General features: G+C 37.5%; 2 protein-coding genes across 4 annotated transcripts; one reads left to right on the plus strand and one right to left on the minus strand.

Moving 5' to 3' along the window:
• Positions 1-449: 449 nt before the first annotated feature.
• fam168b (family with sequence similarity 168 member B) lies at positions 450-10,881 on the minus strand. Of its 3 annotated transcripts, none has more exons than XM_038304270.1 (7): positions 10,768-10,881; positions 7,959-8,050; positions 7,789-7,875; positions 5,279-5,421; positions 4,993-5,191; positions 4,784-4,919; positions 450-1,880 (listed from the first exon to the last, which is right to left on the minus strand). In XM_038304270.1, exons 1-6 carry the CDS (start codon positions 10,806-10,808, stop codon positions 4,807-4,809), a joined length of 675 nt encoding a protein of 224 aa, XP_038160198.1. In that variant the 5' UTR covers positions 10,809-10,881; the 3' UTR covers positions 450-1,880; positions 4,784-4,806. The 3 variants fall into 3 exon arrangements, with proteins under 3 accessions (XP_038160198.1, XP_038160197.1, XP_038160199.1); XM_038304269.1 differs by having other exon boundaries at positions 4,795-4,919; positions 10,768-10,878; XM_038304271.1 differs by lacking the exon at positions 10,768-10,881 and adding an exon at positions 9,257-9,412 and having other exon boundaries at positions 4,795-4,919.
• On the plus strand, positions 10,401-16,048 carry fbxo45 (F-box protein 45). Its single transcript, XM_038304268.1, has 3 exons — positions 10,401-10,917; positions 12,939-13,295; positions 15,155-16,048. Exons 1-3 carry the CDS (start codon positions 10,591-10,593, stop codon positions 15,338-15,340), a joined length of 870 nt encoding a protein of 289 aa, XP_038160196.1. The 5' UTR covers positions 10,401-10,590; the 3' UTR covers positions 15,341-16,048.
• The last annotated feature ends 8,262 nt before the right edge of the window (positions 16,049-24,310 follow it).

Below are 24,310 nucleotides of genomic sequence, written 5' to 3' on the forward strand. Positions count from 1 at the left end.
TGCTCCGGCAACCTGACCTCAAAAGAGGAACATGAATGGATGGATTTTAGAGGGTTATTTTAAAAGATCGCAAAAAGAAAAAGCAACAAGAAACTCCCCCCCCCCCCTTTTTTTTTAAACAACCAGTATATTAAAAACCTGAATTTTATTGTCTCTTTAACAAAACCAGACAAAAAAAAACTCTCATAAATAAATGTGACAAGCAGTTATGCAGCAAACCTGACACCTCTTCAGAAGAAAAGCATCCCACAGCATGATGCTGCCACTGCCATGTTGATATTGTATTCCAGGTAGCCTTTAAATGTTAAAAAAGTTGTTAAAATGTTATCAGGACTAAAAATGTGACACTTCAACAAAAGTTGCATTTCTCTTAACTCTTAGCTAGAGCCAGAATGTGCTGATGTGAAAGAGCGAAAATGAAAAAGTGTAACAAAGGAGGCATAGAGTGGTTTTCCCTTATAGCTGGTTTTTATTTTTTAGAGTACAAAACATGAACCAAAATCACAAAAATAACATTTACAAAACAGATTATTTAACCGAGGTGACTGAGGCAACATAGAAAAGCATGTCTGAAACAGTGATACTGGTGGGTTTACTTTGAGGTAAGACAGAGAGCGATGTCAGCGGGTAAAAAGGCTTCAGCTTTTTCACTTAGTGCCTTCATTCAGTAGTGCTATTCACAACTGGACTTGAACAATATGATGCTTTCCTAACATAGCCACAGTTAGCAGTGATTTAATGCTGTAGTGTCAGAGCTACCCTCCACCCCTCAAGAAAAAAAAGCCATTATGACATGGACACTTAAACAGTTAAACATGTTGAACTATACATGGCACCGCTTTTTGTTTTTCCAATGTTAAGACCGTTCCTTATGCGCGCACACACTGGTCCCACTCATTCCCTCTCATCCAACGGGTGCAAACTATCCCCATCTTCTTTGTTCTTTATTAACAAACACTTCTGGCCAAAATAAAGATCCCAAAGTCTTTTAGACAGAAACATTTCCTAAAAAACATAACATAAAAAAAATGAAACACTCAGGCTGGTAAAGTTGCGGAATGGCTGTCAGTCAGAGGCACAAACTAAAAGATCCCAACTCTTTTTTCCCCCCCTAAAATACAAAAAAAATACTAAGAGATGCTGCATCAGTTAAAGAAAGAATAAAAACCTAGCGTTACATACCTAAAGCGGTGAAAATGGTGGACTCTGCGTAGAATACGCAGGCACGTTTTTGCAGGAATTCTTTTTTTTTTTTTCTTCTTCACATTTATGAGATGGTCACTGGTAATTCAGCATTGCAGATTATTACTCTTTTTTTTTAAGTTCCTTTGGACGTGTGCCTTTTATTGACTTTGCATCTGTCACAGCAGGTAGATCAAGCTAGCATTACTTCATATATCTACATATATATTTATATATTTATATACACACACTCACATGCATTCAACATCATATGTATCCTCCAAATAATAATAATAAAAAAAAAAATCAGAACTCCCTTTTGACCACTTCAGAGTTTTAGCTATAAAAACCTGCATGAGAGTCCAAAGGTTTGCGTTGGAGGTTTTCTTTTTTTTTGCAGTTTGATGTGAGATATGTGGCTGGGCTGCAGAGGCGCTGATGCTGGCGGGGAGAAGAGAAGAGGGGGCGTGGAATGCATCCTTGTGGCTATAGGAGGAGAGGGGGATCTCATATGGGATGGACCTGTTCTTCCAAGCCCCCTCCCTGATCGAACGAGCTCTGATCTATGTTAGTTGGGGTTTAGATTCACATTATGCTGGAAGAAGACTAACTGGCTGCAGACGCTGCTAGGGCAGGTTGCCACCGAGAGCGAAAAACACTGGAGTAGAGTGTGAATGCATATCTACTGCCTTTCCGACCTGCAGAGAGAAGAACGTGCATGGGTTAAATACTGCTTCTTCACATTTTCGACACATTAAATCAACAAAGTATAATGCGGGACTATAAAACAGACCATGGGATTCAATATTATTTCCAAATAAATGTCTAACAAGTATTGCACCAGCTTGTCTCTGTAACTTTAAATTAAATCTAAGGAAAGCAACTTCCCTCGGAAGTATTAAGTAAAAACAGCCTGATTTTGTCAGTTTGAAAGAAGCTGTTCTGTGTTGCTGAAGCAGCATCATGGCAGTCCCTTCATCAAGGCGGACATTGGCAGGCCGTGCCCATCACATTTTGAGTGAATAGATTGGACGTAGCGTTAGACAATTTTTCTTTAACTGATTTTTATTTTTTTAGTTTTATAGATAGATGCATAATGGAGACCAGAGAACACAGCAGACGGGTCAGGGAGACGATGGTGGAGAGGTTTTAATATCCATGGTTTAAAAATCTCACTGCGCTCTGTTCAAGTATCCATTTGATTTAACATAGACATAAATCTTAGCTTTACACAAGTGCAACCAAAAGACAGGAAAACAGATTTATTCTGGCTAAGTAATTAGAACAGTTTGTGTTCCACCAAATAATTTTCATGTTGATGCACTGATTTGAACTTTTTTCCACTTCCAATCCGATTCAGATACTTTAATTTGTTTATCTGCTGAATCTGGTGCTTTTCTGATTCCATAACTCTGTGTGCTGTAATGTTATCATAACTACTGTTGATTTTTTAATAGGCTGTCATAAACCTCTCTATACGAGCCAAATGGTATGAATGAATGTGAACATGTAAAAGGTCAAAAAGGAGGTATAAAAATGGAAAACCGTGTTAAGAGGGCAAACTCCACCGTGACATCTAGCTGAAAGTGTTGAGTCTGGCTATAATGCAGGAGTCTTCAACGTTTTCCAGGCCAAGGACCCCCAAACTGATGGCGAGATAAAGCGGGGACCCCCTAATTATATACATTGGGCCGGATTTATCAAGATCCAATTTTGCGTGCAGTAATTTGCGCTCGCAAACCGGAATTTTGTGCGAGGGGCTGAACCATGGTTTGCGGGTGATTTAACAAGAGCGATTGCGTAACTGGTGGCAGGTGCAAAACTGTTGGAGACGCCCTATTTAAATGATGGTTTTGCGCGTTTTGTGGTTTGCGGCAAAGTAGTTTGTAGTTTGTACAAACTAGTGCATAAGAAATTTAAATCTTACAGTGACCCCCAACAAAAAAAAAAAAAAAAAAAATATATATATATATATATATATATATATATATATATATATATATATATAAAAACTTTGGCAACCTTTATTCCCTAAGGTGGTATGTGGCTGAATTTCTACTTCACTGCAGTAAAAAAAAACAAAAAAAAACAAAAAATAAACAGGTGTTTTGTATTGGCCTTTAGAAAAATGCACATACCAAATGGCTCACAAGAAGTAACTGTCGATGAGATGACTGCGCGTACGCATCCCCGCATCATTGGCATGTTGCTCCACAGGCGCAGGGGGAGAACCCCGACCCCGTCGGACAGCACTTCTGAAAAACGAGATAGGGAGATCCCAGCTCTCGCTGCAACCGTACGCTGGAATGATCCAGATGCAAAAAAGTGCAACGTTGCAAGGAGTTTTGTGATATCTGGTATTGCGTGGATCCTCCTTGTGGCTGGCTCCAAATCCATTCGGAGTTCCCCCAACAGCTCCAAAATGGCAATGCTGGATAAACGATATGTTTTGATGATCGTTTCCTCGTTCATTCCAAAAATATTCACACGGAGTGAAAAAATGCGTTCTCTGCGTCTCCTTGCTTCATTTCGATGTCTCCTTCTTGCGACAATAAGCGCTGCCATGTGTGCGCAATTACGCATACAGACCATTTGCACCTTCTTCTGAAACGTGTTAAATATAGAGTCAGATACCGTTAGCAAAATTGCTTTCAGCCTTGATAAATCACTTTGCGAGTGCTAAATTAATATATTTACACGTTCTCCTCCCACAAGACGCACTTTTGCGTGTAAACGCCCCATATTGCATATTCATTGCAGAAAAAGTACTAAATGGATAAGAGGCGCTATTTAGCACGTTTTAAAGACCAAATCCTTTTAGCACGCTGTTGATAGATCAGTTTGTACATGTTTTAGCGTACGCAGTGAAATAGCTCACGTTTTTATACACGCAAACCTTTGATAGATCCAGCCCATTGTATGAAATTGTGTTATATCTAACTGGTCCTATAGTCAATCTATTACAGATGGAGTCATGTAACGAAAGTATTTTCTCCCTGGGATTATTAAAGTATTTCTGATTCTGATTCCTGGTTGATGGGACAGGTGTTGTGAATGAAACAGTGCCCAGCTTGAAAGAGCTCCTGTGTGTCGCTGAATGTGTGCATTGATGACAAAGACATCTTCTGCCTCTATTTATCTGTTTACTACAGTCTGTTGAATTTATGTTAATGTTTATTTAAAGACATTTCAATTAGTGGAAATACTTTCATAACCCCCATGCAGTACCTCTGTGGACCCCCTAGGGGTCGCGGAGCCCCTGTTGAAGACCTCCACTGTTGTGATTAAATTAAAGGCAGAATGCAGGGTAAACTTTATTGCTTTTCAAATATTTTTTTAGCTTGACCTAAACCTATTAGAAATAAAGATAGACTGAATACATCAGCCTGTTTTCATTAATAGACAGTCTAGAATTTTCTTCAATATCATGACCAATTGGATCGTAATATTGGATCGGTGCATCTCTATTTTTTTAAGTTCTTTGTAAAAAAATAAAATAAAAGTTAATCTGCACCAACCGGCTGTGCTGTATTTTAGCGTTGGAGGCTAAAATGCACTGTGCTTTTCTTGCACTGGAGAGTCAGAGGAATGTAAGGCGTACATTGCACTCACGTTTCCGTCTGTTCACCACTGCGGGGGCACATAACTGTAGCTGGGGGTGCCAGGGGGCCGATATGTGGGCATCGTTACTTGATGGTGGGCGACGGGTGCTGGTGATGGACTTGTCAGCAAAGTTCCTGTGAAGCAGCACAAACAGGTTTTAGTTCTGATTTGGATACAAACGAATGATCATCATCGGCTGGAGCTCACCTGCTGACATGGCCATGGTTGTGCCTGCTACCATCCCCATGGTTACGCCGTTGTGGCGAGAAGGAGGGATATGCGGGGCGTACATAGCTGCGGGCATCCCGTTGGGCTGGACCACTGTCGTGTGATGGATGACATGAGGCGGAGCAGCGTACAGCGGCTGTGTGTAATACGTGCCTTGTTGTTGTGAAGGTATTAGTGCCTGGATCACAGAGGAACAACAGTAAGTGAACTTTATCAGAGATAACGGGTTAAATCAGTTCCCGCGTCCTTAAGCTAACTCACTGACCTGGGCATAAGGGCTCTGTTGGGGATAGGTGCTCCTGACGGGGTAAACGGCAGTGGGGTAAGGGTTGGGAGAGGAGGAGTAAGGAGGGACGGTTCCCGTGTTGGGAGAGCAGGACATTTTGAAAGCGGTCCCAGTAGCGTAGCCTGAGGAGAGGAAACACTTCTGTTATTGTTTACTGCAGTTTGGAGCGGGATGAGCTCTGGGAGCGTAACCACGGGAACGCACACACACTGGGTGGTCTAACGTTTGAAGCCTAGTGGTATCACACCAGTTCATCCCAAGTTAATCATAATAATAATATTTATTCTAACATATATACAGCACTTTTTGTAAATTTTAAAGTCCTTTTACTATAACTGATTTTCATTCCTACTACAGTTAATTTGCAAAGGAAACATTCACATGAAGAAATTATTTCTTCTTTGACAAAAAAAGAAATACATCTATTAAATAAATGTAACAGAGTTGTTTTTTAAATAGGTAATTTACGGTTTAAAGTTGAACACTTTGGGATCAATTTGCTTTTAATATATATATCAGGGCCGAGACTTTAACGCGTTGATTTCTATTAATATTTAGAAACATTTCAACAGATTCAAAAAAACGCATTGCATTTCCTTATATACACACAATGGATGTTTAACTCATAAAATGCATGTAAATACATTTAATAATAAATACAATTCTTACTGGCGGCAAACTTAACTTCATCTTTTCAGATTGATTATTATTTAAAAAAAATGCATTATAATTTTTTTCTTTTATTATTCATTTTTTGTGTTACTTATTAATAAAGTTATAATTTTTTTTACAACCGGAAGCCACCTTATATTAAAACTTGCATTAAATAACTTCCGTAATATTATATAAAATATTTTTTTATCTAGAAAAATATGGTTTAAGTTTTAATAGTTTTTGTTTTATATGATACAACAATGCATGTAAATGCAGTTATTTATCTTTTGGTTTTATTAAACTTAACAGTAGGCTATATGAGACCCTAAACACAGGGGTTGGTTTATTTTTCTGTCCCCCTCAGCTCAGCTCTCAGTCTCCACCGCTTCCCGCATTGTTTAGCAAAGTTAGCTAGCAGAGTCTCTAGTCAATCGAGTCATTATGTCCACTAGACACATCATTGCAGAGGGAGAAAGGCAGAGCATTTCTAAGCTGATGGAGCAAAATGTTCAGAAAAAAAAAAAACACGTAGAGTCATTGTGGTAGAACCATTAGCATGAGCTACATTAAGAAGTGATTAGAGGCAGAGCAGGCTGTGAGGCGACAAACTAAACTAGCTGTAGATGAAAGAATTAGCAGATTTAATTAAGAAGTAAGACCTTTGTCAGCATAAAGTCTAATATAATGAAAAGGAGGGATGTTTTATGCAGGAAGGGTGGAAAGCTACACGCTTTTATTTACCCTTGTTGTCAAATACAGTGATGACCAGAGGACGGCAGAATTAGCTGACTCGTTTTACTCAAGTAAAAGTAGAAGTTATCATTTACAAAAATACTTAATAATTAACAGTTTGGGGAAAAGGCTGCTCAAACTGGCCTTCTAGATATTTATTAAATGTTTAAACATTCTTAAAATGAAATAATCATGCAGACAAACAAGATTGTATAAAATACAAAATATTAAGCCTGCAAGTAATGGTTACTTTGCAAACTGATTAGTCTGTAATTTATTTTTTCACCTAATCGATTAATAAATTGAAAGCCAAAAATTCCTTAAATAAGAATTTTTATGAAATTAAACCTGACGAAACGAAAACATTTCCACTTCAGGAGTTCACGACAGAGTAAATTGACAGATGAGAACGTTTTTTTTATTTTTTTTATCTTAAATGCAAACTGTTTATATATTTTTTTTTTTACAATTTTGATATAATTGCTGCTCCAAGTGGGTCGCTCTGTCAGCGAAAGGCATGTTTTAGAGTTTCCAGTTAAGGATTAATCGATTATTAAATTAGTTGAAAATTATTTCAATAATCGATTTATCCGAGTAATTAATTCAGCCCCAGCCAGGATAATATGGTTAATTCAGGCACTGTATATATATATATATATATATATATATATATATATATATAAAAACTTTGTCCCACAATTGGGAAATTCTGGATACCCCCACATATAACCAAAATAGTCAGATTAAAAAAAATAAAGATATGTGCTGTTGTGTTCATAATTAATCAATAACTGAGCTGAAAAAAGGTTTATGAATTGAAAAGGTGGTTTATTTTGTCAATTATACGGTTTTCGAAATAAAATTTGATTAATTTTAATTAATTAATTAATTACAGACCCAGTAATTAACTAGATTAAAATATTTTTATCTAGTCCCACCACCAATATATACTCATTGGAGGATGTGACAGAGGTCTTTTAACATGGTGCTCCACTAAGGCAGACTTCTGTAGATCTTTATGTCAAGAAACAGTGAATTCAAGACTGATTATAAAGGAAGCACACACACAAAAAAAAAATTGAAGGTTAGATTCGGTTTCTTACCACTGTGGAAGGCTGGATTGGCTCCTGCGTAAACATTTGGACTGTATGCAGGCCCAGCGGTCGCATAGCCGACAGGGAATCCAGCAGCTGCAGCCAAACAGATAAAATAGATAAGGTTGACTGTTATAAATCTGTGCCATTTCATAGCATGCATTGGTATTAGGAATTACCTGGATAGCTCAAACCCTTGGTGTTGGGGAAGGGGACCCCTGTTGGTGCAGGGCTGTAGACAGGGTTCATGATGCTGGTCTGATTACAGTCGCTGCATTCAAAAATAAATTTAGGATACAAGTTAGGAGAAGCATTACAAAGGTAAAAATCAAATCATGAAAAAAATCCTCAATTGCAATGATTTGTTTTTTTATTTTTCAGATTGACAATTTTAGCACAAATGTGTTGAGAAGTGTTATTTTATTGGACTGTAGCCCTTTGAAATGTAAAAACATGGATTTTAACTTTAAATTCAATCGGCTTGTAGCTCATGATAACTTCTGCTCTGAGAAAACATATTACAACATATAATTATGTCAGTATGATTATAAAACACAACTAAATTTATTTAAGACTGGCATCCATTTTTTATAATTATAAATAACCACAAAAGGTTCATTTTTAATGTTTCTAGTCTGTGCTTTGCTGCCCTCTGGTGGTGATGTTGAAAACACAATTACATCACTTTTACAAAAAAGCATTATTCGATAAAAACTGAGTCAAAAGAACATTTAATATTATTAATGTGGATTGGATGGGAAAGTAAAAACAAAAATAAGATTTGAGCATACAACTTGGAAAAATAATAATTTATTTTAAAAAAACATCTTTATAAAACAAAAGCTACAACAGTCAAAATAGTTCAACATTATTTGGCGGCATTCAAGCTAATTGAATGTCTTTTTACTTAATGACTAAGGAGGTGGTTTTTTATTTTTATTTTTTTCATTTACAATTTTTTTCAGTTACAAACATGTAAGTCTAATTAAGCAATAATTCTGTTTTTCTTTCAAATCTGTCCTATGCACATCCATGTCGGACTTGGTGTGCACCGCTGAATCAGTCGTCAGGTGTCTGTAGTGCGAACTGGGAAGATGGCAACCTCACTTTAAGCGCAGGAATTCCGTAACATCCCGTCGCTTTGTTATCGTTAAGCTAGCTTAGCTCGCATGTTTTTAATCACACAGAAGCCACCGCTACCAGAGCGCACCCGCCCCTCGCATGTTTTTCTCGGATGTCCCGTCTGACCTAAAGATCACCGGAGGCTCTGCGCTGAGCTACGGGACGGTCCCCGGCCAGCACGCAGACGGGACGGGCTTGTCAAGAGGGCCGCGCTGCTCCCGGCCGGACAGGAGGCAGGAAGACGGGCAGGCAACCGAGACAGCTGTGCTCTGCACTGACGGACTCCGTCCCAAACATTACGCACAACTCTCAAATCGTACTCTTATTTTTAAACACAAGCCTTTTAAAAACTTACTGTTAACCGTTTTCCGCCGTGTATTCGCTCCTTGCCTCGGTCCTCTGCTATTAAATTAAAACTGAGCTAGCTGCTGTTTTGTCCCCAGATGCTTTGCTTAACTCTTTTGAGCACCGCGCGTCACTTCCGTGTATGCTTGGTCACGTGGTTTTCATAGCACATTTCATCGCTGCATTGGCTTCGCTTAACCTAGCAAAAACGATGCGCCAGCGCGTCCGCCATATTGAGAGTGGCCAGTTCATCATGGAAAGCCTGAAAACTGACTTAACCTGAGCAAAAAACAATTAACTTTACCTGGATTTAATGAATTTATTTTTTAGTAGTTATATGTTTTAATGTTAGTATAATTATATATATATATATATATATATATATATATATATATATATATATATATATATATATATATATATATATATATATATATATATATATATATATATATATATATATATATAAATAAACGAAAGCAAGCAAGACTAAATCTAGATAAGAAATTTTGAGAAAAAAAAAATCACATTTTATAATAAATAAAATTCTTACATCGAGTTATCCCTGGAAATATACTAAAGTGCATTCATTAATTTCAGTCTATTTTTTATTTTTGCAGTACTTAGTTAACCTATTTGAAAACCACTGGGGGAAAAATGTCCTGTATGTGTTTCAAAAGCAAAAAAGGCCCCTTATAATATGGCGGCAAATTCAACTTCATCTTTTCAGATTGATTATTATTTTTTTTTAAGATTTTATTATTATTCTTTTCTTTATTATTCATTTTTATGTTACTTGTGAATAAAGTTATAATTTTTTTTTACAACCTGAAATAACTTCCGTAACATAATATAAAATATTTTTTTATCTAGAAAAATATGGTTTAAGTTTTTAATGTTTTTGTTTTGTATAATGAAACAATGCATTTAATTTTGAAAACGTAAAAAAATGTGAGCTCACGACTATGACAGCTATGCGGTCCTGAAAGATCAATATAAAAAACACAAACAGATTTTGGCCCGTATTTATTTGAAGTGTTATTTACTCCGGTATCTTTCGTGACGTTAAAGGTGCTAAATATATTCGAGATTTTTATATTTAAATTGCTTTAATTTATTCGACAACGCTGCGTGTGTCGTAGTTGCTCTTCCAGGACCTTGACGCATCGCTTCTATTCAGCCATTGAAGTGGGAAGAGCAGGGACTATGCTCATGGCTTAACTGCGACCTGTTTGCGGTTTTACAGGTAAAAATGACGCCGTTTCGGTCATTATAGGGGTCGTCCTACAGCACACGGTGAAACTCTTCGGTTGGCCGTTTTCGTCGGTGAGCTGCACGGACCCAATGTCTGTAGCGGCCGGAGGGGGAGGAGGTTCCCCCTGCCTGGGCGCAGCTGCGGCCAGTTGCAGCTCCGCCGGCGGCTCGTCCTACGCTGCTGCTGCGAGCGGAGGCGCGGGGGTGGCCGGGAGGTTGCCTGCCCGAGTGCTGGAGCACATTTTCTCCTATTTAGAGCTGTCTGACCTGATGCGCTGCTCGTTGGTCTGCTGGCACTGGAACAACATTCTAGCGGATGAGAACAGCGAGGTGTGGCGCAGCCTCAGCTCCAGGACTCTGAGCGATGAAGCCCTGCGGTCCGATATCCTGTGCAACCTGCCCACATACAGGGGGAAGGTAGGGTCACACACACCGGTTACATCTGGAGGAATGTGAGGAATGGCAAGTTTACTTCACTAATACACTTCAGCCTCGCTTTCCTTCCATTTAGCAACACCAACCTTCTGTTATTTCTCTAGACGCTACATTCTACTCAGTTTAAATTCAGTTTATTCCAATTCACAACACGTCATCTCAAGGCAATTTACAATTCAACCAGATCATAGAGTCAATTTGATTCAAAGTTTTCTATCTAAGGAAAACCAGCTGATTGCATCCACTCATTGACTCTTCAGCAATCTCTCACACTAAGCATGCTTGTAGCGACAGTGGAGAGGAAAAACTCCCTTTTAATAGGAAGAAACCTCCAGCAGCACCAGGTACAGTGTCACTACCCGATCCGTCCCGGAAGCACGATCCGTTCTGCGCATGCACGAGCAGATGTACATCCGGGTGTACATAAATATTGTAACCATGGTACTAAAACTTCTTATTTATATCCTTAACTCGCCAAATAATGCTAATACACATCTTTAAAAAATGTTTTATGACTTGTCTGAGACAATTTTTAAGCTTTTTACATTTTCTCCGTTAAACTGCTTCTCTGATGTCATCATTAGACATGCTCAGGGTAGTCCGACAAAATATGATTAAACCATGTTTATCTGCGTTTTAGTTGTTTCTTTCTTTAGGTTACGCACTATTAAGATTAAAATGAAGCAAAACCATAAAACTCAAAGACTAGATTTATGTTTAAATCTGAAGCCAAAAAAAGTTAGCCACCGGAATTAGTGTAGGATCCCATTTCCAGTGCAGATCGGGCAGAGACGACAGAAAAGGATTTTAAGGCATTTAATTTCTCAGGAAATACATTAACTTTTAACACATTATATTGTATCACCTTCACTATTTCTGGGGAGGGAAAATGTCAGTTAAGTATTAAAAAAAAATTAAATTGAAAATGACCCGGATGTATATCTGGATGCGCAAATGAGCCGATAACGCAGGTGCAGAACGGATCGTGCTTACAGGACGGATCGGGTAGTGAGACTCAGTGTGAGCGGCCATCTGCTGAGGCCGACTGGGGTTCAAGGAGACAGAAGCAGAGATACAGAAAGAAGCAGACACAACATCAAGTGGACTTTGTTTGTTTTACATGTTTTCAAATCAACTTCTTTCAAAACTGGTGCTTTGTTTTTACCTAGGAAGATATTGTAGGTTAGATTCAGCAAGCCTGGTGACATGCTGCTTTGTTTTTCTGCATAAGTAGAAATCCCTAAACTAACTGTAGCCATTTCGGTTGTATTTTTATGTCTTATCTTAAATTGAATTTGAAGACACTAAAATTAGGTTGAATAATAAAAAAAAAAATCTAAATTGTTCTATTCCGCATTAACATTAGGTTGATAGTCTGAGATTTCCAAGATGTGATCAACAGTCATTATTATATTTATTATATAACTTTTAAAACATATTCACATATTTTCACCTTGGAACCATTTGAGAAGATGTTTTTATCCATAATAATGAGGGGGAAAATTACTGTGTAGTTCATTCCCCCCCCCCCCCCCCCCCCCCCCCCCCCTACATATCTTGCAGGGGACTACTTTGATTGTAACACATCACCCAAAATCCATCATCCTCACCTTGAAGCCTGAGCGCAATGATGAGGGCATATTTGTACAGCTGTCGCCTGAGCTGGGGCTTTTTTGTGAAAAATAAAGAAAGACGGGAAATTCTATGTCTAAAAAAAGAAATCATCCAAATCTGTAATTGGATTAAAGAGCCTCGTGTTTTTTGTTTTCTAATAAAAAAGATACAGAAAACTTTCATATATAGGAGAATTGAGAGGGTATGATTACTTTGGTTATTAATTTTACAGAATATTTCAGCTCCACAGCAGCCAACGGACGCAGTAAACATTCCCTGCAAAATTAAACAATGTTTGAACTCATCCTAACTGAAATAATATGTACTATTATTCCTGCTTTTGATATTGGAACGTACTAAAAGGGTGATTGTTCTCTTGTCCTCCTCAGCTTAAGGCTTTCCAACATGCCCTGAGCTCCCATGACTGTTCCCGTAATGTTTACGTGAAGAAGAACGGCTTCACCCTGCACCGCAACCCCATAGCCCAGAGCACGGACGGCGCGCGGGGCAAGATCGGCTTCACAGAAGGCCGGCATGCGTGGGAGATATGGTGGGAGGGCCCCCTCGGCACCGTGGCGGTGATAGGCATCGCCACAAAGCGAGCTGCCATGCAGTGCCAGGGCTATGTAGCCCTGCTGGGCAGCGACGACCAGAGCTGGGGCTGGAACTTGGTGGATAATAACCTGCTTCATAACGGGGAGGTCAGCGGGAACTTCCCGCAGTGCAACAACGCGCCCAAATATCAGGTGGGTGTAGCGGCCGAGATGAAGACTGCTGTGGTTTTAGTAAGAAAAAGGCTGCTGTGAGATTCTATAAAGTACACCGAGGTTAGATCTTTGAAGAGTTGAATTATTTCACTACTTTCTGCATATTTCTGTCTATGCAGCTTATGATCTTTAAACCCACAGGGATCCAACTGTTTGTTAGCTAATGAAAACAAAACAAAAAAAAATGTAGTGTCTCAGAAAATAAAAACATGACCAATTCAACATGTTCAAAGTTCCATATAGATTCTTTAAGCTATGGTCTTAAAGTTCATGGATAAGACTGCTGACGTTATGCATGTTGAGGGAAAAAAACAAGTTTAATTGAATGAACAAGCAGTGATTATTGCACATTTTGAGTTTTTTGGAAGATCAGCGTAGCAACCTAGCAGGACATTTGAGACCATTTCACTTTTATCAAACAGGAGAAGAGAGGCACTAAACTAGGGTTGTCAAAAGTATCGAAACTCAAAAAAGTATCGATACTGAAATGTTGTATCCGGATACAATACTCGTTTTTAAAAGTATCGATACAGTGCCGTCACCAGCGGCACCTAAGCAGTCATTCATCTAAAGTGCAGAATAGAGGACAATGCACTTTCAGAACACTGTGTGATTGAATAATTCTGTGCTCTTTTCAGTTTCAGACTTTTTTTTTGTAAGAGGTGCAGCTGCTAAGACTTATTTTTGTTTCTTAACTGGTTTGGCTAGTGTCATTGTTATGTGTGAAAAGCATAGCCAAGGAAGGAACACTTAATTTGAATTTTATAAGTTTTTTATCAAGCTTGCATAATATTATGCACAGCATACAACCTTTATTGTGTTTATTTACTGTATTTTATTTATTAATGAAAATATTTCTGTTGAATTTTGGAGTCTTTGTTTTAATCCTTGTGGTATCGAAAATGGTATCGAGTATCGAATATTTTCCTTAGTATCGGTATCGAGTTGAAAAGTTTAGTATCGTGACAACCCTACACTAAACACAAAAATGCAATCTACCTGAAATTTACGCAAAAACGATTCCGTCTCTGTGTTTTGAACCTTTCAAAACACGGAGATAGTCTTCTATAGGCAGAAACTTTTTAGTTTAAAATACATTAAACTCGTCTGACATCAGATTTTCTTAAGGTGTCGCTATTAGCTTTAAGCCATAATCATCAATATAATAGAACAATCACATTTGGAATTGAATTGCTAATATAACTTCTTATGAAACTTGCTCTTGTTTTTAGCTCATCTTGTTAGCTTATTTAAACTGAATCAAACTATTTAATTGCTGTTTGTTTTTTGAACAGATCTCTCTTTTAAATGAGATCTTGGATCTAAATGAGACAACCTGTTTAAATAAAACTGAAATGAAAAATTAATGTTTTCAAAGATTTGTTTGCTTTAACTGAAAACAGAAAAGCGACAATAGAAGAAAAGTACAGTCACCAACAAATTGACTGTTACAGTTCTTAAGTTTTATCCTTATCTTGTGGTATTTTGGTATTTTGTTGTGCTAAATTTTGCAAGAAATCTTGCTAGCTTAATATTTTTCATAATTATTTTTGTTGGGTAAAACAAACCTGCATTAGTGGGTTAAATAGCATTAGCTGTTCAGTTAGCTACTCAAACCTCGAACAAGCACCTTCTCTCTGATGTTTCATTTAAAGGTCTTTAAGAAAAATAACAACATCAATTAAAATGTAGGCGTTTTTATGTGCTTAAACATAATCTTTATATTGGTAAATGGCTCACAGCTATACTCGTAGCAGCTTTAATATTGTCTAGCAATTATTTTCTTAAAGATGAATTTTTAATGTTATCAAACGCTGTCATGTGATTGTTGTTGACAGATTGGGGAACGAATACGAGTGATCCTTGACATGGACGACAAGACGCTAGCCTTTGAGAGAGGCTTCGAGTTCCTTGGAATTGCTTTCCGTGGACTACCAAAGGTCTGCCTGTTCCCCGCCGTCTCCGCGGTGTACGGCAACACGGAAGTCACCATGGTTTATCTGGGGAAACCTCTGGACGGATAGACACACATTTAGCTGTTTTCGCGAGCGGACTGCTAACACTTTCAGTCATGAAGTTCTAATGTGACAGAGGCTGAGGCAAAGCGGACGTTAAAACAAGGCCCAGGCTCTTCAACTACAGCCACACCAAGAGAACACTCGGACCATCGGCAATATGTTTCTGTATCAACGTGGGAAGATTCCACTTTTACGGTTTGGCTGCCGCACTGTTTTGTTCACAGGATACTAGAGCATAGTTTTATCTCATATATTTCCGATGAATAGCGCTAAACAAATATCTAAGACTTTATATCTGCTTTGAAGCCCAAAACTACTCTAAACTGTGTCAGAAACTTTAACATTTGAAGTGCAAACGGTACTGGTTAAAATAAACTGTTATGGTGTGTGAGGTAGTTAAAGCAACACTCTGTGGGTTAGCCGAAGTCTTCTATTATATAAATGAACTGAAACTGAATCATTGTGACCTGAAGGTTAACTTTGATATATTTAAAAATGGAGTGCATGATTTGCAGATGTCGTTATTTCTTATTAAAAACAACAAAAACAGAAAAAAACTCAAACAGAGCAAATCATGCCTGTCTCCTGATGATGTGTCCTTTTTAATGTGCTACTGTAGTATTACATGTTATTTATTTTGTGATTTTATCTCCGGTACTATAGACACTGTATGGTTGTATGGCCTGAAATAAAGTCCTTATGGTGCCACTATAACTAAGATTGCTGTATTTATTTCTTAGATATTTACAGAAGCGTATTGCAGTTACTGGAAAAATAGAAATTGGACTGTTTTTCTGAATTAACACAACAACTTTTTATAACAATGTTGATTTCTCCTCATTTTTATAAAAATCTTAACATAAAATTTTTTCTGAATTAATATGGAGACTTTTTATAAGAATAAAATTATTCTTTTTTCAGTGTTCACAAGATTACATTTTATTTTAAAAAATGTTTTTAATTCATAGACAAAATATAAGAAATAAGATCATCTAAAAAAACGAGGTTTTAAGAAGATGTGCATCTAGCTACCTACATCTAACCTCACACCACTGCGGCAACAGCTCATATCAGATGTTTTTGATTCTATGAGTTATTTATGTCATTGTGAAGGTCACAGAGGGAAGATAATGTTGCAAATACTGTCATACAATCATCAACATGGTTGACTGTAATGTAGAATGTGTTTTTCCAAATGTGTTTTTTTTTTGTGTTAAGCTTGGTGTAACCGAAAACATTTCATAAAGGTTTTATTTTTCAGTCAGTCGACAAAATATTGTTTCTTTGGTGCAGCAGTGGGTCTTTTCTTTCCTATTGAAATGGAGCCTAGGCGGAAGTTCAGCTGAAGAAACTGATTGCTCTCCTACATCCACCTGTGACACAGCCAATCAGCTTTGAAAAACACCTCTACGAAAGCCAATCGGCATCGAAATGTTCATCTGAAAAGGCCTCTGATCCGCACTTATCTGATCCTGTGTGCAGGCTGTGGATGCGCTGTGTGACTTCATTCAAATTACACCGTTTCAACCCACCTCCAGCCTCTCCTCCACCATCATAGCTAAGCTTCATCAGAGTGTCATTCCTCCCGGACTCTTACTGCATTCCCTGTCTCATCTCAACCGGTGCGGTAGAAGACCGCCATTTTGAGCCGGGTTCTGCCAGAGGTTTCCTCCGAACGGGAATTTTGTCCTCTCCACTGTCGTTCCATGCTTGCTCATCATGGACAGGTTCTCTCAACCTGTGTTATCCAAGCTGGACTTCCATCTTCCAGGTCCCTGAGTGAAGCTTTAGAATCAGCTCACTGCACTGGATCTCCCCATAAAGCTGTGCAGACTGTTTCGCTAACCAGCAGTCTACAGATTGACCAACTTCATCTATCTCCTCCACCAGTTTCAGGCCTGGGGGGGAACAGCCCTATTCTTTGCTCCTGCTCATGCATATCTATCAAAATTCAGTGCTATGTTTACTGCCAAGGTGTGAGCGCCAAAGACAAAGTAACTGTATCAATAAATTTCTCCTAATTGTCTTTTCTCTTCGTGTAAGTTTTTCAGATTGAATTAAGAACCCTAACCTTAACAGAGGCAGGTAAAGCATTAGGAACTGTGAGTCTATGTACTCTTGGAGTAATATAGTTTCACACATACCTGTATAAATTCTCAGTCATCCGGGTCATTGCAACCACAAACAGGCTTAAATTGGAAGGCAACCAAACTTTGGCTCATATTTTTTAAGCGGTTTGGACACATATTCAGGAGTCAAAAGAGACACCTCTGATAGATCAAGATGACACGGTAATTAACATGGGGAAAATGCGCAAATCATCAAAAACCAATGGGTAAGAGCGGACAGAAACATAAATTTCACAAGAGAAGGTGCCAAGAACAACATGTAGCCCTTTCTGGACTGCTATGCAGATTGAGGAAAATGGGAGTCTTAATACTCATGTCTATTAATTTTGACTCGCATCGCCCGTTGGAACATACACTTTTTGTGATCAGAACACCGAGTTACCAGGCCAAAAATATTCCTTCAGTTACAGAGGACAAATGAAAAGAACAAAAATATGTTAGGAAATTAGTTGAAGAATGTGGTTATCCAAAGTGGCTGTTTGTTAAGTCTGTTAAAACATCTAAACATCCAAACATCTACAACATACCAGTGAATTTCAACCCCAACAATACTCCGAGACAAAAGCTGGTTCGTCCTAAAGACAGAAAATCTCAAATTAAGCCGAGCAGCAGTTTTCTATGTGATTCAGTGCAGCAAGGACTGCACAGCTTCGTATATTGGAGAAACCAAATATAACACAACGTAGTGTGAGCGAGTGTCAGCAGCTCTGGGGGAAATTCAGCTGTACACTTGAACCTCAAAAACAAAGGACAGACCTTGGGAGACCAAAGTGTTCAGATTTTGGACAGATGGTTTTAAAGAGGCGTCAAGGAAGCCATTTTTGTGAAAAGAGAAATGCCATGGATTGCAGTTTCAGCTTCCAAGCATTTCAGTCATGGAACTCATTCCAAAGAGGTAAAACGAGCCCTACCATCATGATTCAAAAGACCAAGCATATAGTCCACGCACAACAAAAAGCTCAAACAATCCAGAAGAGCAAAGGATGGCTATTTGATTTGCATCTTGAATGTGTGCAGGAAGATCGACCTCCATGCTGCTTACATACATTTAGCTCCAACTAGAGTTTGCTCTGGTGCAAACCAATAGAACGGACAAAGACTCCTGGATGTGTGTCAAAATGTCAAAAAACTGAACAAAGGTATGGTTGCCTTCCAATCTAAGCACGTTTGTGATAGTTTCACACAGTGCCAGGCCAGTTAAGATAGATAGCTAAATCCTCATTTAAAAATCTGGGTTCTTTTTTGTTTTTTTCTGTTGTTGGTTTTTGTTTGTATTTGTTCAGGTTATCATTAGATTATATTAATTATTTGAATACTTTTGGCTTGTGATTGTGGCATAATGTTGATCAGATAAGAAATTACTAGAGCACTTATTTTATGGAGAAAAAAGGCCAACATTTAGAGTCAGACCTTTTTACTGTTTGATGCTGTAAAATGAAATCTATGACCGAATAGAATAGCGCTGAGTAAAACCAGTCTATTTACATATTAGTTTTTATCTACATTATTTGTAGATCTGTGGTTAAAATATTCTTTGATATCCATATAGATCTTAATACATACAATGCTAAACTTAAAGGAATAATGGCAACATTGAAAGGATGGGAAGCAAAAAAAAAAGCATGGGGAGAAAGTGGCTTAATAGAAATCAATATTGTAAATGATGCATGATATTATCAGCAACCACAGTCATTTCAGTTCAGTCTGTGTCTTTGTTTTAACTTCAAAGGATATAATAGGAACTTTGCAGCTTCTTTTTTTTTTCTTTTTTTTTTTTTTTTACAATTATGTGTTTGTTTAAAACATTTTTTATCTATAGACTAAACCTTGTGGTAAAGGCTGCAACCCAATTAACACTTTTTTTTTTCTCAAAATGGCGAAAAAATGTAACAGGAAGTAAAAACAACAGGAGCATGAAGGTTTTATCCCTTTATTTGTTGGCACCTAGTGAGCTTTCACCCACTTTAAATGTTTATTTTTTTATAAGGTTAATTTAAATTTCTTTGGTCAGACTTTTATGTTTGCTCATAATAACCTCTAATGCGCTGGACTAGAACATAAAGGTGCCAGTACCAGAGTGAATTTCTAGCTGAAAAAAAATCTGATTCTGGGGCTGAGTTCCTACTGCGTCCTGAAAGGTGACAGGGCCTATGGACTTCCAGTCAGGTCCGCCTCCCTTATCTTTATTCGGAACCTGTTGGTTTACATTGACTAAATGATGGTTGGATTTCTTGTACGAAGCTTAAGCGGCCTAAGATCCCCAACAATACGTACTATTGAAAAAGAGGATTTTTTGTTTGTTTTTCTAATGAAATGCATGAGTCTGAACAGCTTGAACATGTTCTAATGTTCTTTTTCTTTTTATCAGCCCTCAGGCTTAGTCCTTCGTTTCTTACAACTAGTCAATAAGTGCAGCATAGCACCACTTTTGCAGGAAATGTGATAGCCTCATCAGTTGAGGGGCGGGGAAAACTGTAAATGTGTTCAGTCTGTTGTCTAAAGCTTTGTCTTCCTGGTATGGCCTCTTTGCACGAGTGAAAGACACTTAGGAGCAGGATATTTAAGTTCTAATGATGATGATTTGGGGTAAATACGCTTAAACTATCCTTGTCTGCAAAAGAATAAGATCAACACTGACAAAATTGCTCATAGGATGTGCAGTGACTATCTTTGATATATACTGTATTTATAGTTCTATATTATGAAGGTGTTGGTAAGTGATAATTGTTTCGTTTTTGTCCTTTGCAAGCACTCAAACTTTACAGTGTTGATCCTGATTTTCACTTATAATCATTAGAGTGGGTTTATTTCCATTTCAGAATCCATTGATCTTATATTTCTGTTTAGAACAATGGAAAAAAAAAGATAACTGAGCCCATTAAAAAGAAAATTACCCTTGACCTTTAATAACCTTTTCTCTGCTTCTGCAGCACTTAGCTCCTAAAATTAATACAACTCCTCTAGTGGTGATAAAGAAAGGGAAACAAGAAACACAGCTCCTACGTGATGCATATCTCAGTGTGCAGCAGACACTACTTTCATTATGATTTCTCATTCAGATATCGTAAATGTAAAAAAGAAAACAAAAAAATAAGTTTGAATTTAAATGTTTCTGGTCATTTTTTAAAATGTCTTCTCTAATTTATGAAATACAGAAAACATTAGGAATATATCAATGTGCCCACCTTTAGGGATGCCTGATAAAGATGTTACTTAAATCGATAAAAATAAACGATATGTCATACTTGCATTTGCCGCAATAATATCCTAATAAAGAAGGTGTGTAAATACATGATTTCATAGCAAACTCAAAAAAGTCCTAAAAATTAGACTTGCAAACATGCAAAAAACAAGTAGTTAATAAATGCTGCAACACAAAACCGGTTTCAATAAACTTCAAATTTGAGCTTTAGATATTCTTAAAACAACAAGTTTCTTCTGAGCTCAAAACTAAACAACGTGGTTTAAATAAAAAAAAAAAAACAATAATGAATTATGGTTGCATGGAATATGGATTATACAGGACCTCTGACTGGGCTGCTGCAAAGTTTATGTAGAAGGATGGAAAGATGGATAAATAAGGTTAAAATTCATGCAGTTCCTCATATTACCAGTAGGGGGTGCAAATGCTATTTGCACAGCAAGGTTGTTTTTTTTGTATCCAATTTTTCTTAACGTTTTTTAAAAACTTTACTAACAAAGTATTAGAAGTGTATAATGTATAAGTGTAAAACATTGGTAATAATTTAGGACGAATTTTTAATAGAATTTCAAAATAAAATAAAAATAAAAAAACAGGAGGATTTAAAAAACAAAATAATATAAATTTATTTCATGATATTAGATAAGATGCAGATCCTTTACAATATGGAGAGTTTTTTTTCACATTTTGGATAGAGTTGATACAAAATGTAAGTTTTACAAGAACTAGACAAATGCAAGGTTTAGATCCAGTCCATTTGCACTTTTGAATGTGACATTTGCCGAGGATTATTAACAGTTGCATAATATAAATCATGGACGACAGTGACAGCAGGTGCAGGAGTTTGCCCTGCAATCGGAAGGTTGTCAGTTCGAGCCCCGGAGTCGTTCAGTGTCGTTGTGTCCTTGGGCAAGACACTTCACCCGCATTGCCTACTGATAGTGGTCAGAGGGCCCAGTGACACCAGTGTACAGCAGCCTCGCTTCTTCCAGTGAGCCCCAGGGCAGCGTTGTGGCTACAATGTAGTTTACCATCATCAGTGTGTGTGTGAGTATGTGAATAAATGAATGTATTGTAAAACGCTTTAAGTCTGCTGACTTGGGAAAAAAAAAGTGCTATGTAAGAGGAGGCAATTTACTATAAAGCATCTGATTTAAAAATTAATTACATAAAAAGTATGACAATGATTAAAACATACCTCCTCCACCTTGTTGTTAATGCAGTAATTCTGTGTCATTTTGACACTAATCGTATAATTATGTTTTCCCTTTATTTCCTGTGTTACCCCCAAGCTGAGGCCTTGAACCGTTTCCAAATCACCATTTGTAGAGTTCACTGACTGGAAAAAGGTATTAATGCATATAACGCTGCTGTATACTTTGTAATTTTATGCCCTCTTTGTCATTGCTGTGCTGCTCATACCCATCTTCAGCAATCCACGATGAAGAGTTAGAGTACACACCCCCCCAAACAGGTTGCCACTGGAACACAGGGCAGCACAAAAACGAAAAAAAGACATCCATCCACCTACTCACACCTAAGGGAAATTTAGAGCCAGCCATGCAGGCCTTATAAATGTCATATTAGGCAGTAGGGTGCTATGTCAGTGACACACCATCACAGGATGTCCTGTATGGTCACTAATTATCCCATTATTTAGATCCGCTATCTCTACTAAGTTAAAAAAATATCTTTACACATCTGTAAAGAGATATTGAGGTTACTGGGAGGTTGGTTCTGTTGTATGGAAGCCCTGGGGAACACAGGTGGGTGGGAAAAATAAAAAAAACTAGTAGAAAGTCACATTTCACTAGATGGCAGTAATGTCCTCACAAAGGTGGACAACAGTGGAGACAAAAAGAAAGCATCAAACAGAACCTATACATTTTGCATTATACAAAATAATAATAATGCATGATTAACTTAAAACTATACAGTGATAAACTATTATTGAGGTAATTCTATAGATGTTAAAAATACTTTTTTTTTGTTATTTTAGGAAAGCCTACTCATCACCAAGGACATATGCACTCTCTCACACCTCCTCCACAGTTCCCACCCGAAAAAAGCACTCAAAGTTAACCCTGTCATGCATTGCTATCGTTGACACATCTTTCATTTAAGGTGCTGATACCATTTAGCCCCAAATTTTTGATACTACTTGTAGATTTGTGTTCAAGGTAATCTTTTCAACATGTCTTTTTGACAAGACATAAGATTAACACACATAAAGTTTGGATCTGATGGAGAATCTGTGAAACTCAGAGAAGGTTATCATCAAAGACTACTGGAAAACAAGCTGGCGGTCTCAAATTGGAAACACTGGTGGAAACATGCAAACAACTGGTCAACAATTATAAGAAGAGTTTCTATTGTTGTGCTAATAAGGGTTTTTCCACCAAACAAAGATGTTTCAGATCATCCTGTTGCCAGATTTGGCAGGTTTTAGGTGTGATGATAATAATTTACAAAAGGACATGGAGAAACTGCTTCTTTTGCATCGGTTAATGTGACAAAAGAAAAGATTTTCTATGCAAGAAGGAATAATCTACAAGAGAAATGTTGCTTTACTTAAAAAAGCCAAAAGGTACCATTTAAAAAAAAGTTCCTGTGAAGAATCGTTTAAATTATGATCTATTTGTGATATATATCTACTTTGTTGTTATACAAAAAAAAAACAATTGTACCTTGACAGAACATTGCTACACTTCAATAATCTTCTTGCATAATTCAGGCTAGATTCTGGACCACTGTGTCGGCAGAATAGGAAGGTTTCGGCTGCTCTCCCTATTCCCAGTTAGTTTTGACGTATCTCTTTGCGTAAACCAAAATGTGCCTAAATTCAACCATTGCTATATCAAAAGATAAAGTTTAAGAACTTGGAGATGGTCCTTTTTTAAAACTCTATTCACCTGGTGTGTGATGCACATGCAGCTCAGTGTAGTATCCGGTTTGTTGCCCAACAACTTTTAGCTTATTTAGCTCTCATGTTAAAGGGGAACTCAGACCGCCATAAAGCAGCACTCTGGGTCACAGGACTAACTTAACGACTGATCCGATGCTCTCAGATCACATAGGCCAGTTATTGAAAAGAGCAGCCCTAAAGGAGCATCTATAAGCACCATGTGCTGCATTTTGATAATTAAATATATCTTAAATTAACATAATACTTTGTTGAAAAGCTTCTCTTTAATGGTCTTTGAATCTGACTTGTGGTACAAAGAATCTTTGTTAGCTACTGTCAAAACCAGATCTATGGCATGGGACACCCTGTTTTCAATAAACTCTACCAGTTCTGAAAGTTAAAATGATTTAAAACCTTGATAATGGCTTGAAAAGCTGCTGGCTCTCCTGTGTTGTGTAATTGTTTTTTGGTTACTTAGATGCATGTTGAAATTACATATGTGGCAGGAATTTCAGAGGAACCCAGGAGTATTTCTTCTAAACACCATACCACTGAATTTAACCTTAACAATACTCTATGAGCGGCATTATTTATGCGATGCAGCGAGGACTACTCAAACAACATCAGAAAAACTAAACAACTACAGCACAGCAGGGTAGCTTATAATCTACTCTGCAAAACTCAACTTTGTACACTTGCACCTCAAAAACAAAAGGGCACATCTTCAACAACCAAAATGT

Source organism: Cyprinodon tularosa, unplaced genomic scaffold (genome assembly GCF_016077235.1).
Source record: "Cyprinodon tularosa strain WSP-4 unplaced genomic scaffold, ASM1607723v1 ctg53, whole genome shotgun sequence".
Lineage (NCBI taxonomy): Eukaryota > Metazoa > Chordata > Actinopteri > Cyprinodontiformes > Cyprinodontidae > Cyprinodon > Cyprinodon tularosa.

What these genes read in the sequence shown, in the direction of transcription:
- fbxo45 (XM_038304268.1), top strand. Translation starts at nt 10,591, where the DNA reads ATGTCTGTAGCGGCCGGAGGGGGAGGAGGTTCCCCCTGCCTGGGCGCA. An exon ending in TGCCCACATACAGGGGGAAG is followed by an intron (nt 10,918 to 12,938) that starts GTAGGGTCACAC and finishes TGTCCTCCTCAG; the next exon opens with CTTAAGGCTTTCCAACATGC. An exon ending in ACAACGCGCCCAAATATCAG is followed by an intron (nt 13,296 to 15,154) that starts GTGGGTGTAGCG and finishes TGTTGTTGACAG; the next exon opens with ATTGGGGAACGAATACGAGT.
- fam168b (XM_038304270.1), bottom strand. Translation starts at nt 10,808, where the DNA reads ATGTTGTTCCAGTGCCAGCAGACCAACGAGCAGCGCATCAG. An exon ending in ACCAACGAGCAGCGCATCAG is followed by an intron (nt 8,051 to 10,767) that starts GTCAGACAGCTC and finishes TTTTGAATGCAG; the next exon opens with CGACTGTAATCAGACCAGCA. An exon ending in CAATCCAGCCTTCCACAGTG is followed by an intron (nt 5,422 to 7,788) that starts GTAAGAAACCGA and finishes TCCTCTCCTCAG; the next exon opens with GCTACGCTACTGGGACCGCT.